This window comes from Dermacentor variabilis, chromosome 3, assembly GCF_050947875.1.
Source record: "Dermacentor variabilis isolate Ectoservices chromosome 3, ASM5094787v1, whole genome shotgun sequence".
Taxonomy (NCBI): Eukaryota; Metazoa; Arthropoda; class Arachnida; order Ixodida; family Ixodidae; genus Dermacentor; species Dermacentor variabilis.
The window spans coordinates 111,609,828-111,625,348 of NC_134570.1; the positions used below are offsets into that span (position 1 = coordinate 111,609,828).

The 15,521-nt window shown below is 49.8% G+C and overlaps 1 protein-coding gene across 1 annotated transcript in view; it reads left to right on the top strand.

Moving 5' to 3' along the window:
* Positions 1-8,736: 8,736 nt before the first annotated feature.
* The window catches only part of Dpit47 (DNA polymerase interacting tpr containing protein of 47kD), a 55,053-nt gene continuing 48,268 nt past the window's right edge, over positions 8,737-15,521 (top strand). Inside the window, exon 1 of the mRNA XM_075686186.1 lies at positions 8,737-8,851. Coding sequence (XP_075542301.1) covers positions 8,750-8,851 — 102 coding nt within the window. The 5' untranslated portion in view covers positions 8,737-8,749. The remainder of the gene's footprint in view (positions 8,852-15,521) is intronic.

Here is a 15,521-nt window from a genome sequence, read left to right on the forward strand (position 1 = left end):
AAAGCAAGGACTGGCCGCCGTCTGAGGAAGGGGGGATTGGGGGTTAGTCTCCCGACCCCCGCCACCCCTGAACCCCATCAAGGACATAACAAAGTTTTATCTCTCTCTCTCTTGCCAGCTTAGCAATTCCTCATGTTAAGTTCAGGTCGAACGCGCTGGGCCCTCCCGGCCGGGATGCTCTGATGCTGCTGGGACGACCCTCTAGCTTTCTCCCCAGTGCAGAGTAGCAGACTAGAGCGCACTAGCTCAGGTCGACCTCTCTGTCTTTCCTATCAATAAATTCTACTTCTTCTTCTTCTCCCTCCTACCCTCTCTTTATTTTAATCCCATCTCCCACACCCTGCTGGCGCTGAGCCGCGCTCCCGCATGCAGAAGATAGTGCCAGCCTTTCCTCCTTTCCCAAAAGAACCACTTCTCTCATGTTAAGTTCACAAATGTAATCCGGTTTCAGAGGGTGGGCACCCAGTGCGCAAACGCAGTTTTTTACCGTCATGCACACTTACGCCAGAGCTGTCAGATTTCGCACCTAATAGCAATTTCGGGTCCTCTGGTCCGTTTATATTTTATACGCTGATGTCGCCAGAAAACTCCACTTGTGCTGATCACGTTGGAACGCGAATGTTGCCGCCATCGTTGATGGTTTAGCCCGATTCCCACGAGCATTTGCAGTGACGTCACGTCAGAAAGAAGAGAGAGCGAAAAAAACGGCGGAACCAATCTCACGATGACTGCCAACGGTAATGCGTTTAGCATTGAATCAATATAACAACACGACGTATTGCCGCCGTCTAAACGAGGCATGTAAGGTAGCGGGATTCCTATTTCAAGCTGCTGAACAAGGTGATTTATTCGCGTGCCCTTTGAAACGGGACGGTGGCACACACTCTCCTAGCCTGCTTGAGTTCATCAGGTACACATGCTTTTCATTCTAGCACTGTGCCTGTAACGGATCCGGCCCTGCTTTTTTTCCTACCAATACTCTAAATGTATCTTCCTTATTTCGACTGCTGACCGGTTGATGCTTCCGTCCACTTTAAATTCAAGCGCTTCTGGAAGGTGCACGTTGCCTACGGACCTCACTGGGCGAATACTTTCGCATTGCATTAGGATGTGCGGAGTGGTCTCTTCATTTTTGCTGCAACAGACACATGCCTCATCTTGTTACCTTATTTATTTTATTTATTTACAATACTGTCAGGGCCAGTGGAGACATTGAAGGGGGGGAACAAGGCGTTGCGAATATTTGCCCCGGTATGTTGTGAAAACGTACCTCCGAGAGAGGCGTGGCGCCACATGCTGGCGTGAGGCTTGGAACCTGGTAGTACGGAGTCCGACTCCCTGCCTCCTTTGGCTGCGTAGCTATTGAATGCGAAGCCCCTATTTAACTTGTTCCTGGTACGTGCTGCGCCTTTCTTGCGTCTGTAACAGTCACTAGAAGAGCTAACTTTGCCTTTCATGGTCAGATACGCTACAAGCCCGTCCTAGAATAGTCAGTCGCCACGTTCGCCAGACGCATGTAGAAAGCGGAACCAACGCCGCCCCGCCGTGCGGTGCGGCGCAACGTTGTCACTGGTTCCACTGTTACGTCGATAATTGCCGCAAGCAAGAAGGACTGCATCACAAGGTTCTGTTTTACCAATTTCCACCCGCGAGCCATCCCGCGTATGTGCCGACCATTCTAATTCCACCGGTTTCAATCCTGATCGCATGCAACGGCAAAATCGCATTCGTCACGGGAGGCCTACGGCGTGCGATGAACAAGTTGCAGCGATCGGCGCAATTTTCGAACGCCAACACAAACGAACAAAAAGAAATGAAATACAGAAAGGAGAAGGGGGAGAATACCAGTTGAAATTGCGCCGAGAGCTACTTCGCGGTTTGTTTTGTAGTAGCTTGTCACTCTAACATCAGCGTCATATATCACGCTGAATCCACGATCAGTCATTTGTTGCCGCGTGCAGATGTGTCTCATGCAAATTTCTGACCTAAATTATCGATGAGTCCGTGTCGCGTACCACGCAGAGCGACCGGTGGCATCCGTCTTGGCGATAACCGAAACTAACATATACCGCCGTGGTTGCTTAGTGGCTACATATGGTGTTGGGCTGCTAAGCACCAGGTCGTGGGATTGAATCCCGGCCATGGCGGCCGCATTTCGATGGGAGCGAAAAGCGAAAACACCCATGTGCTTAAGTTTAGGTGCGCGTTGAAGAGCCCCAGGCGGTCGAAATTTCCTGTCTCCCACTACGACGTGTCTCATAATCAAATCGTGGTTTTGGCACGTAAAACCCCAGAATTTATTTAAACATATATTAGCTACGATGCGTCACGTCGTGCATGTACGTTTCATGAGTTTAGTATGCAGGTTTTAGCTCGCAACTACTAACATCTATGTCATACAAATCATTCACGAAATGTTGTGCATGACCGCCTTCCCGACTTTTTCTTTTTTTTTTTTTTTGCCGGCGCCGGCGCGCTCGTACGCAAGAAAGTCTGCACGCACGCATTCCCGTTCCCCACCCCCTATTTAGCATTTAACCATAAACGGAAGATGATCGTCAATTAAAGGCTCGAAGATGTGCCGATAAGACGGTTGAAGGCCACAAGAAGGTTGCGTTGATGGCCAAGGCGAAGGTCGCCCGTGACCGTTTGCCCCTAATGAAGTGAACTGCCAGTACAAACTTTTTTCTAATACATATAGTACGTATCGAATATCGAATGGAACAGTCAAACGCAGACGCATATATACTATAGGTACCACGCCTGTACTGACTAGTCCAAAAAAGACTGCGAACTACAAGAGAAGAAGGATTGGACCTATCAGTTCACTTCAAAACTCACCTCCAATCAATGCAGAGTCCTGCTCACTAACAGAGGTGTATTGTGTCCCATTCGAGTGAGTTTTGAGTCGAGCACCTGACCAGTCGTCTTCTTCGTCCCGTCTTATTCATAGCTAAAAACCAAGCACGAAAACATATACCAACTAGCCGACCAGTCCGTTTCAGTGTGATATTACATGTTCGTTGTAGAACTAGGTGCGTTCTTTCATTAAATAAAACTAACAGGTAATGCATGGGTAGTTAGCAGCAACTGCGGCGTCAATAAGTGTGCCGCTATATTCCTCCAATGCTAATCGCGTTGACTTCGACATTGATGTTGGGATGGGATGTGCCGGAATTTTACAGCGAAGCTGTTAGGGGCTACATTCCCCACTATCGCGTCCGCGTGTAGAAAAAAACTATCATCATCAGCATTGGCTCCAGCATCGTCGTCTTCTTCCACAGCTGGCTCGTTGGCGCCCCTCGGCGCTACCGCGCGAACGGGCTCGTGCCACTGCTCCTGCGTTCATATTCGGCATTAATTAGTTAGTTAATTAATTAGGAAACACAAAGACGTAACCACTCATTGATAAAGACTTCATAGAACCGTCGGGATTTACCCAACAAACACAAGGACGTAACCAATAACTGAGAAAAACTTTAATGAACCGTCGGGATTTACCCAGTGATAAACACAAGGGCCGCAAGTTTCAACTTCGATGGTCAACCATCTGTACGGAGTGCTTGGGCTGAGGGATTTTTCTTTAGAGATGGAATGTAAAGTGGATGGCTTCATGCATAGTTGGCTTACAGAGGCTTGCTGTATGTCTTACCTCCGTATTCAGAAATGCAACTTAAGTTGAAGCCCATGCTTGACTTGATTTAAATGACGACTGGCGTTAACGCGCCCAAAGACGCTCACTGCGTTTCCTTCGGCGCGTTCGCGACAGGCGTCATTTAGATCAAGTCAAGCATGGGCTTCAAGTTAAGATGTATTTCTGCATAAAGGGGTTAATTTTCCCTCGTAGTTTATTAAAGCGAAAGCTTTACTGGCCACGAACTTGCGATTTCGTTCTGGCGGTGCTCCGAGGAGGCACATGACGTCACAACGCGCGCCTCGTCGCGGATATTTCTGTCTCTCTCTCGCTTCCTAGTCACTACTGCGCATGCGCCACTAGTAGCACCGAGCCACAGGTGTTCCGCCGCTGCGCAGCGCCGCGCCTCTCCGCCGCCGCCGTTTGGTATGACGTCACACCGCGTTCCTCGTCGTTGCGCTCGCCTCCGCTCGCTTCACCAGCTGCGTCGCATGTCTGATAACATGTCGGAGGATTGAAAAGGAGAACTCGCGTGCGCCGCAACCACAGTTGAGGCGGCAGTATGGACGGCGACAGTTCTGATAAGCAGGAGGAGGCCTGGAATCTACATCGGAACGAGATGAAGAGGAAACAAATCGCCCAGGAAACACACGAACAGCGCGCCGAACAACTGGCTAAACGCCGCAACATAGATAGACAACCAGACTAACCTGGACTTGCAATCAAGATTAACCAAAGCTAACCATGCTATGCCTTAGCTTTCGTTACGTATATCCTGGCATAGCCGAGCTAAGCCACTGCCAACTTTTCTTCCTTCACTCTCGTGTCTATTCCTCACAATGGCGGCCAAAAAAGTGCGTCCCCTGTCTGCAGTACACGTTTGTTGTCAGCTTTACGCCAGTTGACGTTATGCAAACGGGGTCCTTCGAAACGAAATTACGACGGTATAACTTTTTGCGAAAAATGCGCTAAAGGGTGACTCGCGTTTTAGGCAAGAGGGTTTTAGGCAATAGGAAGGTCTATGGAATTCGGTAGTAAACCCTTCTCTTCGTAATTGCAGTCTTTGTATTCGTTTCTTAAACTTTGCATAGCAAGCGATTCTGTACCCTCGTTCTCCTCTTTCATCTTTGCAGAGTAATTCCGCACTCCGCTTCGTCGCACGAAAAGTCGTGGTCGTACTTTTGCTAAGACCCCGAATTCAATTCCCCGCCCGGTCTATGGGCCCGGAACCACCCAATAAACGCGCCAGAGACTACACGCGAAAACGGGCCATCTAGCATCAAAAAAGACGCAAGCTTCTTGCGGAATTTGGTTGACATCACGTGAATTTGCGTGGATCACGTGCTTGACATCACGTGAATTGACACCTGCGGGGATCTTTGCATGCGCTGCCCGGGCGCTAGCTGCGCGTTTCGCTCGCGATAAATTCGTTCCACGTCTGCCATCTGAACCTTCCAGAATCAGCGTTCTCGAAGCTTCGCCTGTTCTATCAAAGCGTGGCCATCTTGAAGACATGTCAACCGTCGCTGCTCAAAAGCTCTACAGGAGAAGGAAGCTGAAGCCCAAGCTGTGGTTCGGCTCGACAAATGGCGGTACCAGCATCCTGCCGTCCAACATGAAGGCAAATTTTCAGGAATTCTTCGCCCTTCTCAAGATGCAACAGAAATTTGACCTTCACGTAAGCGCGACTGCAGATGCAGCTTCCAAGCATTGTTCGGAAGATGTACTTCTGGCTACTCCAGTGACAACGCGAAGCGGCGAGTGCAAAGCTGGATCATCATTGCACAGCACCGAGCCTTTGAACGGCACTGAATGCACGGCAATTGCGTTCAAAGTTGTCGAGGTAGAAAGCAGCTTCATTGGAGAGCATGAAGTCATCGCGAATGAAGAGTCCGAGTCAGATGTAGTGAATATCATGAGAAATCCGCGAGAAATGCTGCAAGAAAAGGGCCCGTCCCAGGAAGACGACTTGTTGGAAGCGTTTAACCCTTCGCAGGCTCAGCTAATGCTTGAAGTATACGGCAGCGTGACTACCTTTCTGGACCGACACCCAAGATTTCGAGTGCTGTACGAGGACCTGTATTCGTTTGTGCATTACCAGGACGCCGACGGCGAAGATGCATGGGGCTGCACATCCCTTGTTCAGGACAGAGCTACCGCCACGTCTGGGTCTGCTCGTTACAACTACAGCGGACGCCAGCACGCGGAGGAAATTGACAGCGGACCTTGGCGTGCGCGTATCAGCTCGTCGAGCAGCAGTGCTTACGAGACCGCCGTCGATGGAGACGACGAAGAGCAAGGAAAGTGCAGAATGAAAAACGGCTGGAGCCAAGCGCCTTCACCTCCTTGTCTGTCACAAGCTCAGCAGGCGGTACAGGAAACGTGCGATGTCGAGGCCGGGACCAAGGAATGGGACCCTGCCCTGTTCGCCGAGTTGGAGTCGACGCTGCGGAAGCGCGACGCAGAGATTGCGGAGCTCAGAGTGTGGCTGGAAAGCTTCCAGGAGAGCCATGCCAGCGGGGTGCAGGAGCTCCGTGTCAAGAATGACCAGCCACTTCAGGTGCCCACACCAGCACCTACGCTAAGTGTGGCGGAGCTAAAGAAGTGCACCGCCAAGAAAAACCAGAAGCCCACCGGCACGAATGAGGCAGACTCCCAGGTCATTCCGCCGCCACCGCAGCCACGGCCACGGGCACCACCGTGCTAGATGTACCCGTCACCTAGTCGAAAGCCCGAGGGGAAGCCGCTCTCGTTTCCCATGGACCCAAAGACCCGGCCACTGCCCCTGGCTGACAAGAAGTTCAGGAGGTGCTCAAAGCGGTTGACAGTGCCTAAGTAGCACGAACTGCGCGGTAGTAGGAGGAGGCTGCTGCTCCATTCCCAGATGTCGATTCCATGTGGTCCAGCCAGGGAGAGTCGCCTATGAAGAGCAAGATGGAACGACAAATTTCAAAAATAATGCGGCTGGGGAAGAAGCAGCAGCTGAGCTACACTGTCCAGGAGATCTGCAAGGCGGGTGGTCCACCTGCGCCGGTCACAGGGTGGTTTCTCCCGGGTGACGTTTAACACCATCGTGGCAATGTTGCTCCACCATTTGAAAGCCACACCGGGGGAAGGCAATTGAAAGCACAATGCTTTCTACAACTACTTGGTGGCGTTGCACGCCGATGCGTTGTTTTATTGTTTCTTCCTTTTGTTTCATTTTGTGTTTTCGCAATTGATTAGTGTTACTTCATTTTCAGGATTCACGTGTTCATTATGTAATAAATGCCATCTTGGCGGCCTCCGACGTAGTCTCCGATTTCACCGACAGGGCATGTATGCTTGCGCATAAAAAAGTGCATATTCTTGTCGAGTGTCGGATCCAGTACGGGCGCCACCCTACGCAACCTGTTGTCACCGGCGAAGCCAAAAGTAGTTACCCTTCATGTAAAGTCCCCCCTCGCGTATAGTCACATCTGGAGACCCTTGAGGTCCAAATCAAAATAAGTACAGAGAGCTAATAGCGACCTTGAAAAGCAACTTAAGCCCGCCGCCGTGTGAAATATACAGCCGAGATTTCGTTTTAATGCTGAATTCGGGTGTTGAATCGAAATCGTCGTAGTGTTCGGTGCTGAACATCGGCAGACGGCGAAAAACGGAAACTTCAGTACAGCTCTCAACCGCATGCTGAGGGACCGCTTCGTGTGTGGAACACGGGACAAGATCGTGCAGCGGAGGCTTTTGGTGGAGAAGAATCTTACCTTGCAAAAGGCAGTTGACATCACGAGAACAATGGAGCGACACGCATGGAAACTTCAGAAAGGCCTTGCGGAATCATCCACGTCTCAAACTCAAGAAAGCACAGCCAGTTATGTCAAGTACCGCGAAAAAAAAAGAACGGCCCTCGTTTCACGAAGTTAACACGTATTTCGCGTGAGGGTTTATCTCATTTTTGTCGCCATGGTTTGTCTAATTATTCTCTCATTGTTCGTCTCATTATTTCTCTAAATATTTCTCTTATTTTTAGCCTACTTCAAGACAGCTTGAAGCCAGCGTTGGCTCGTACATTATTAACTGGCTATATTATTTCGGATTTCATTCACTAGGATTCGCTGCTGTTTCTTAATTTTCCGACCCACACACCTTCTACTGTTGTTCTTTCACTTCTTCCGATCCGGGTTCGTCTCATATAATTTATATCACTTCAAGACAGCACAATTACTTACATTATTAACCATTTTATTTCACATTATAGTCACTAGGGTCCGCTGGCCACACACCTACCTACTTTTCTTTTGACCTGGGACCTTCTCCGCCTATCTACACCTCTTCTTTTTCCGACCCACTGTTCATCCAACCTGGTGACTCGCACACCTCCTCCACTTCTATTTCCGCCAACCCGCACTCTACTCTTCCTCCAGCCATCGACTCATTGTCCACCTCCTTTCCATCCGTGTTTTTTTTTTCACGTCTTCCGACGGGCAGAATCCATCTTTGATCTGTTCCGCAGTCGGTCTCCAAGGCAGACCGAGTACGGCTACCAGCGTTGTGTGGTTACTGAAGTAGTTGGATAAGTAAAGGGCCTGCTTTTCTGCACATCTATACCGGAACATCAAGTCCAAGCTTGGCATTTAGCGACGACTTCGGGATCTGTATACTCAAGTTGTTCTAGACGGCGCTTATTTCCGTTGCGCCTCGGTCCTTCTAACCCGCTATTCAGCTACAAAATCACAAAAGGGCCTGCTCCGTCCATACTGCTTCACAGCGATGAAGCACCGACTATTCTTCGCTAGCGCCGATTCAGAACTGATTACGTGCCTCTCCGAATACCGAGTTATGTCGGGCACTGAAGTCATCTGCACTGCGCTACCTGTGCGTGTTGGCGCCGTGCCGACGACGTCATTTTGCAGCACCGCTCGTCTATTCTTATCTACATGATCCATCATCCGCCGTGACAGCTGCGCCGCTGAGCTCATTCTTGGTATTGGGCCGACCCTTATTACCGAGCGTTACACCCGCATCGCGAATCTTCAAAGTGGAGGCATATACGCTCACACGTAAAAAGCGCCTTGCGGCACCCAGTGGACAGAAAGATCAAGTAATAAAGCCCAAAGGGAAAGACAAATCCGGCATATGAAATCCGGATCTCAAGGAAGAATGAGACCCTGCACTCGCCGTGGAGGACATCACACAAGCCTCCAGATTGCAAGCACTTCGTGCTACAAGTGTGGCAAGGTGAGACATCAGGCGAGCTGCTGTCTGTCCAGCACTAAAAGACAAGAAACCATTAAGATCAAGCTAACAGTCTTGAACCAGGTAGCAAGCAAATCTAGTAACTTCTGCATTCATTTCAAACAAATTCAGCGGTAAAACTCATCACAGTAACCTTCAAGGCGAATGGAGAATCACTAGAGATTGTTCGGGTTAGACTCTGGGTCACCGGTTTCCGTCACCTCGGAAGACAAATAAAAACTCAACCAGCGTTCGCTACTCCGGCTGATGGCAACAGACGTCAAGTTACAGTGCATCCGTGGGGCCATCCCTGTGCTTGGTTCCCTGGGCGTATGCCTAGACGGGACTGCAAGCCAACGGACACTCTTGGTTGTCGGTTGCAATGGCACAAAGTTGCGTAGTAGGATGTGGTTGGCAACATTCAAGCTTCTACCAAGGCCGGCGAACACGGCACAGCTGGTAGAAAATGCACCGGAACTCGTCGTGCAAAAGATGTTGCAAGTGTTTGAAGACTTGTTTAAGCCATGTTGTGGACTACTCAAGGAACCTCCAGTCAATGTACAGCTTTGGCCCGAACCTCAACCGCTGTACTACGGAGCCCCCTCTGTACCTTATGAACTGCGAAGAAAGTGGAGCATGAACTTAAAAGACTGGAAGACGAAGAAATCATCCCCTTGGAGTGGGGGGGGGGGGGGCATGGTTGATCACTTAGTATGGGCATATCCTATAATACCAGTGCTGAAAGCAGACGGAAAAGGCGTCAGGATTAGAGGAAACTGCAAATTGGACGTGACTGCCGTAGTGATTACAACACAGTACCCACTTCTAAAGGTTGAAGACATTTTCGCATCCTTGCAAGGTAGAGTCAAGTTCACGAAGCTAGACTTCAAGGTAGCCTAGAATCAGGTGCCTGTGGACGAAAAAGTGAAAAAAAAAATGCTACAAAGGATTTGACGGGTTTAGCGCCCTCTTTTGTTGCCTTGAATCTCATTACATGCCCCTGCGCCGGTATACAGCACACAGCAATGACTGACGCTGTGTTCGTGAAGTGTACAGCATCCAAATCCGCAGCGGCCATGCACTGTTATTCCAGCACTCTAGAAAGTCAGAACGGAAAACTATTAAATTGAATAGCAACGCATTTTACGATTTCAGACCTCGTTTGACGAAAGTAGTGCTATGTAAAAATTTATTTCTAGTACAAAGGGCGTGCTGCATTTTGCAACAGCAATATACCCTACAAGACGAATAATTCAAGTTAGGGAACTTCATTATTTATTATTATATTGGCAAGTATTCCACAAATATGGTGTCTACCGCTGCTGCAATGGTTGGTAAGCAAAAATGATAATTTTCCCTCAGATCTCTTACTTTAACACCCGAGGTTAAGGAAACACGCGACATGCAAAGTGCTATAAGTGCATGTGCAGAACTGGGCTGGTTGGTGCATGTTTTGAAAATAATGGAACAATGCTACAGACAGGACGAAGTGACGATGACAGACAAGGCGCTATCGTCTTCATCGTCATCACTTCCTCCCGTTTGTAGCGCTGCTCGATCCCTTCTAAATTAGTATAAACTTGCACTGTATGGTTCTTACACTTATGCCGATTGATCGTATATACTCCTCTAATGAATGACGATCGCTTTCAGTTGTGGTACACCCCATTTCTAGTTTTTGACATGTCATCACCGCAGTGCACGCGTTTGTTTTTCGCTTTTTTTTTTCAGAAATGGCGGGGGGGGGGCATGGGATGGCACATCTCGACTGGCGCAGCGCAACCGACGTAGCGTGACTGACCGCGAACGACGCTCGCCCGCGCGCCGATAACGTCGGACTATAAAGGCACGTTTATAGCGTCGGACTATAAACGTGCCTTTATAATCCGACGTTATCGGCGCGCGGGCGACCGTCGTTCGCGGTAGGTCATACTACGTCGGTTTATAGTCCGACGTTATCGGCGCGCGGGCGAGCGTCGTTCGCGGTCAGTCACGCTACGTCGGTTGCGCTGCGCCAGCCGAGATGCCATCCCCTCTACAACGCGCGCGCCGTCGGCTGCTATCTTCGGAGCATGCGCAGAGTGAATGAGTTAGAACTTTATTTAGGTCCTGAGGGGAAATCAATCCGGCAGCTCCACCCAGGTCGGGGCCGGTAGACAGTCCTTCGGCGACGGCCCGGGCCCTCTGGACAGCCTCGAGCTGAGCGATGAGCTCTGTGCTTCTGAGCGCTGAGTCCCAGGAAGGCTGGTCGGGAAATTCCGTGCTCGCGTTGGCAGGGCACAGCCAGAGCATGTGTTCGAAGTTGTTGCATTCGTGGCCACAGTGTGGGCATTCAGTAGGAAGGTCAGGATGGATCCTGCTTAGTGTTGTTGGTGTGATGTATGTCTTAGTCTGCAACTGTCTGAAAGTGACGGCCTGTGCTTTTTTGAGCTTTGGGTGAGGAGGAGGAAAATTTCTTCTGATAACCTATGATTTGAAGTGATTTCGTGGTATGATACGAGTGGGTCTTTGTTGTCTAGGTCCCTCCAAGCTGGGTTGAAGCGAGAGGGCGCAGAACGTTCGCCAAGTCGCGCGCCGTCCGCAAAAGCCGTCTGCGGAGTTGGCGCCTTTTTCTTCGCGCGCAATGCATTGTGGTGCGAGGGTTCCGCCGACTCCGACGCGCGAATGGCTGGAGCCATATCGGCGCCGGGCCCGTCGGGGCGCGTCGGAAACCGCCGGTTACGTTGGCTGCGCCGGTGCGCCCGACTATTGGCCTCGAGCTCCACCACTGGAAAAGTTGGCGCCACCGTCGGCGTGACGTGGCATGAGGGATCACGTGGACACAGCAGCCGCGTCGGCTGCTTCGGAAGCGCCGAAGCGAGCCGAAAACCAAAGTTTAAAGTCGCACCTGCGCCGCGGTTCTGATTAAGTGGTGCGGCTTTATCGCCTTGGGTGTCTGCTTGACAACACCTGAAAATGCTATAATAGGTAGTGGCTGCCTTTGGAGGCGTGCAGCATGGTAGGTTACTGCTTGGTGCCGCAGTGCCGGACGTACGCAACAAAGCCCGGTGTCAGCCTTATTCACACGTAGCCGCACGGCAAGGAGCTGCGTGAAGCTTGGCTGGCGAAACTTTGAACAGGCAGACAGCCATCGGCTACAACTCGGGTATGCAGCAAGCACAGATGCGAGGAATATTCCTGCTACGGCGCTGGGACTGCGATGTTCGGTGAGTAGCAGAGAACGCGCACTGAGACGCTCGCCCGCGCCCGGTTAATGTCATGACGGTTTTGGTCTATGAACTTGTTGATGCTGGATACTGGCAAGTTCACTGGAACGGAAAAAGAGCGGTAAGAGGCACATTAAAAAAAGGCATGGCATATGGGAATGTTTGTGTTATGAATTAATGCACTGGATTACGAAAAAGAAGCAGAGGGAAATTGCACGCTGAGAAGACCGATAAACTTACAGTGCGACGCAACTTAAAAATAATGTTGAAATGTCCAAAAATTTAGAAGACAAAAAAGATTGAATCGCCGCGACGGCACATCACAGTCGCCGTAGGCGTCGAAGTCTCTATAACGAAATTATTTTTGAACAGTTCTGATAGGGTCCACGCAACAATGGTTGCTAGTGTACTGTCAAAAGCTCGTATGCTGCGACCTAAAGCTCAAGGCACTGTGCGAAAACGCGCTCGCTGCGAAAGCAAAACATTGTGCGCAGACATGCATGTAGACGCGCAGTTAGTCGCTGCGAACCCGTGCGATCGCTGTACTGAGGCTTCATTCTGCTGTGCTCCATTTGGTTATAGAGACAGCCCACTACATGAACATATTTCACATAGTTTACTCTCAGAGTTTGACTACTTTTCACGCACGAAGTTGGTTCGGTAGACTCCATTGCGGCGACCGCGCACAGTGGCGCTCACTGTACATATACGATAAAGAGATATAGCTTCTGTAAACGATTCTGTGCTTTCAGTTTGCCCAAGATTATTATATCGACAGTCAAAACGTCCCTCGTTTTGAGAGCACTTACATAAATGTCCAGGAGGGCTGCCGCCTGGTGCTTTTATTGAGCGCCGTAAACGAAACCTATGAGGAGCGTGCCGCGTGATCCCTCATGCTACGCAAGGGAGGCGCTTCCGACAGATGGCGACTCCGTAACTCCTCGCCCCCAATAATTTTTTTTTTCTGGCTGTCAGGACAAGTTAACGCCATATTGCCGCAAAAGTTTTCGTTTTAGGCGCACAAACAGCGCGCGGAAAGAAAAGCGCGCGCGCTACCCGAACGGCGCGGGTATATGCAAGACGCGCATGCGCCATGGAAACAGCTGTTCGCCGCGGCCGTGAAGTTGCCCTCCCGGACGCACAGATGGCGCCAGCCTCGAGCTGCGCGCGCACGCCGCACTGTAGAGGAAGCTAAAGCACTTTAGAGGAAGCAAATTTCATACACCCCTGACGTCGCTGGCGTCGCTAGCGTCGCTTATACGACTTCGCCTGGCGCGGCCTGGCGCGCCGAGAACGCCGGACTATATATTGGCCTTTAAGTGTTGAAGAGAGACGCTGCGGTGAAGCATACTAAGCTGAGAAAGGCGCCACTGTTACCGGACATAGGACTTGTTCTGCAATTTACATACGCAAATGCGCCATCGCAGGTCACAGTACGAGCAGTACGAGCACAGACGCCCAATAAGTTTACCGGCAGGACTTCCCGAATTTTAGATAGGCTCCCGCTCTTTTGGCGACTCTAAACGTCCTCTAGACTTTCGGAGTTTTTAATCTTACCGCATTCCGTTTCGCTAGCGTTGCCAAAACGCAGATGGTTTGTCTCCGCTTCTCGGTGCACGGCGTGTGCCCCCGCCTGCAATTAAGGAATGCTTACTAGGCCCCGTTAACGGTTTCACAGCATGGTGGGCGAAGCGAAGGCTGAAATCGCCACATAAACGTTACAAACAGCTCTGAATGGCTGCCAGGATGCTTATTTAGCGCCAAGGTGGTCGTAGTGTGACCAGAAGTGGCGCGTGCACGCGTATATAATTAAGTAACGCGTACTAATGTACCGTGACAGTTGCCCCTATCCAATGTTGGTGTGCTTCACCTTATGACAATACTTTATATTGGGGTGAAGCTGATCAGTCAAGTTCGAATTATCCGGCGAAGGCTAGTTTTTATATCGATGTAACGGAAGTTTGGGCCCATAGAAATGTATGGGCGCCTGCCGGAATCCTCGGTTGAGGACGAATTAACCGAAAAATCGAATTTACCGGTGTCTAACAGGCGTCTACTGTAATTATACCAGACCCGACGAATGTATACAGATACACGATACCCAAAGAGTAACTTAAGATAGTATCTAAGATACATATGTGGTCTTCGATACTGCCCAGCCCGAGCATGGGCTGGGCGAAACGAGTAAGGTCTCCTTGTGAATGTAAATCGGAAACTTGCTGCTAATCTGGGCACGCATGCTTGAAACGAAATGATCAAAGCCTAGTCTAAAGGTGGTAGGCAATTTTGGTTTGCAGATGACCAGTATACCGATAAGAAAGCGGTTTCGAAATACGAACTGCCGGAAATCTTAAATATTTGATCTTGGCCCTCCCGCATTTTATTGGAACATAGAGGTGCTTCTGGCACTATCTAGAAACACTCGCTGTTGTTGTCGACAAGCCACAGTTCTTCTGTATAGGCTCTCTAGCACTGGGCTTCTGAAGGCCTGCGAGCACTAGATTAATGGTGCCCAGTAGTTGCATGCTTCGAGCTGTTGGTATCCGCAGTCCAGACAGACAGACAAAGAACTTTAATTACAAGGTCCTGAGAAGCTTTTCCCTAGGGCAGAGCTGCGGGCAGCTCCCAAGTGGGGACTGGTAGGCCAAGCCTAACCGCCGCATCGTGGGCTCTCTGGACAGCCCAAGCTTGACGTGAAAGTTCGGAGCACACAAATAGCATTCACCAGAAAGCTGAGCACGATAAAAATTTGTTGAATTTGATCCATCAATTTACCAGGAACAGTGTCCCTTGCTGTGGAAGTCTGACGTCTCTCTGCAGATGCATGCAACCTAAACCGGTAAAAAGGCGTTGATGCGACATCTGCAAAATATTTGAACATTTAGGCCCCTCCTAGCTGGCCTCCAAAGTGTACAGGTTAATGCAAACTGATAAACAAAAATTGCAGATGACTGGCCATAGTAAACAGGCAGAAAAGTTGTCTATTCAAGTGAGGTATATGTAAGGTAACATCTATAACTCTCAACAGTTACATTCAAAGCAAGTTTGGGTCTCTGATGCAAGCTGCGATGGTGGCTCTTCTTTGATTAAAATTTTATTGAAAGCATGCCATTGCACTTCACCACTGCCGCTCCAAAACAGTTGTGGAAATCCACTAAATACATTCGTCTCTTTTTGTGCATAAGCGTGTGACTGTGTCATATGATCCAACTTTAAACAAAAAGAAAGTTATATTCTTGGGCTCTACGTGCCAAAACAATAACATTATTACGAGGCACACCATAATGAGGACTCCAGATTAATTTTGATCACCTGGTGTTCTTAACGTGCACCTTATGCACAGTACACAAGTGTTATTGCATTCAAAATGCGGCCGCTGCGGCCAGGATAAAACCCTCACCCTCGATCTCAGCAGTGCAACACCGTAGCTACTAAGCTACTGTAGCGGGTTCTATCCAACTTTTCAT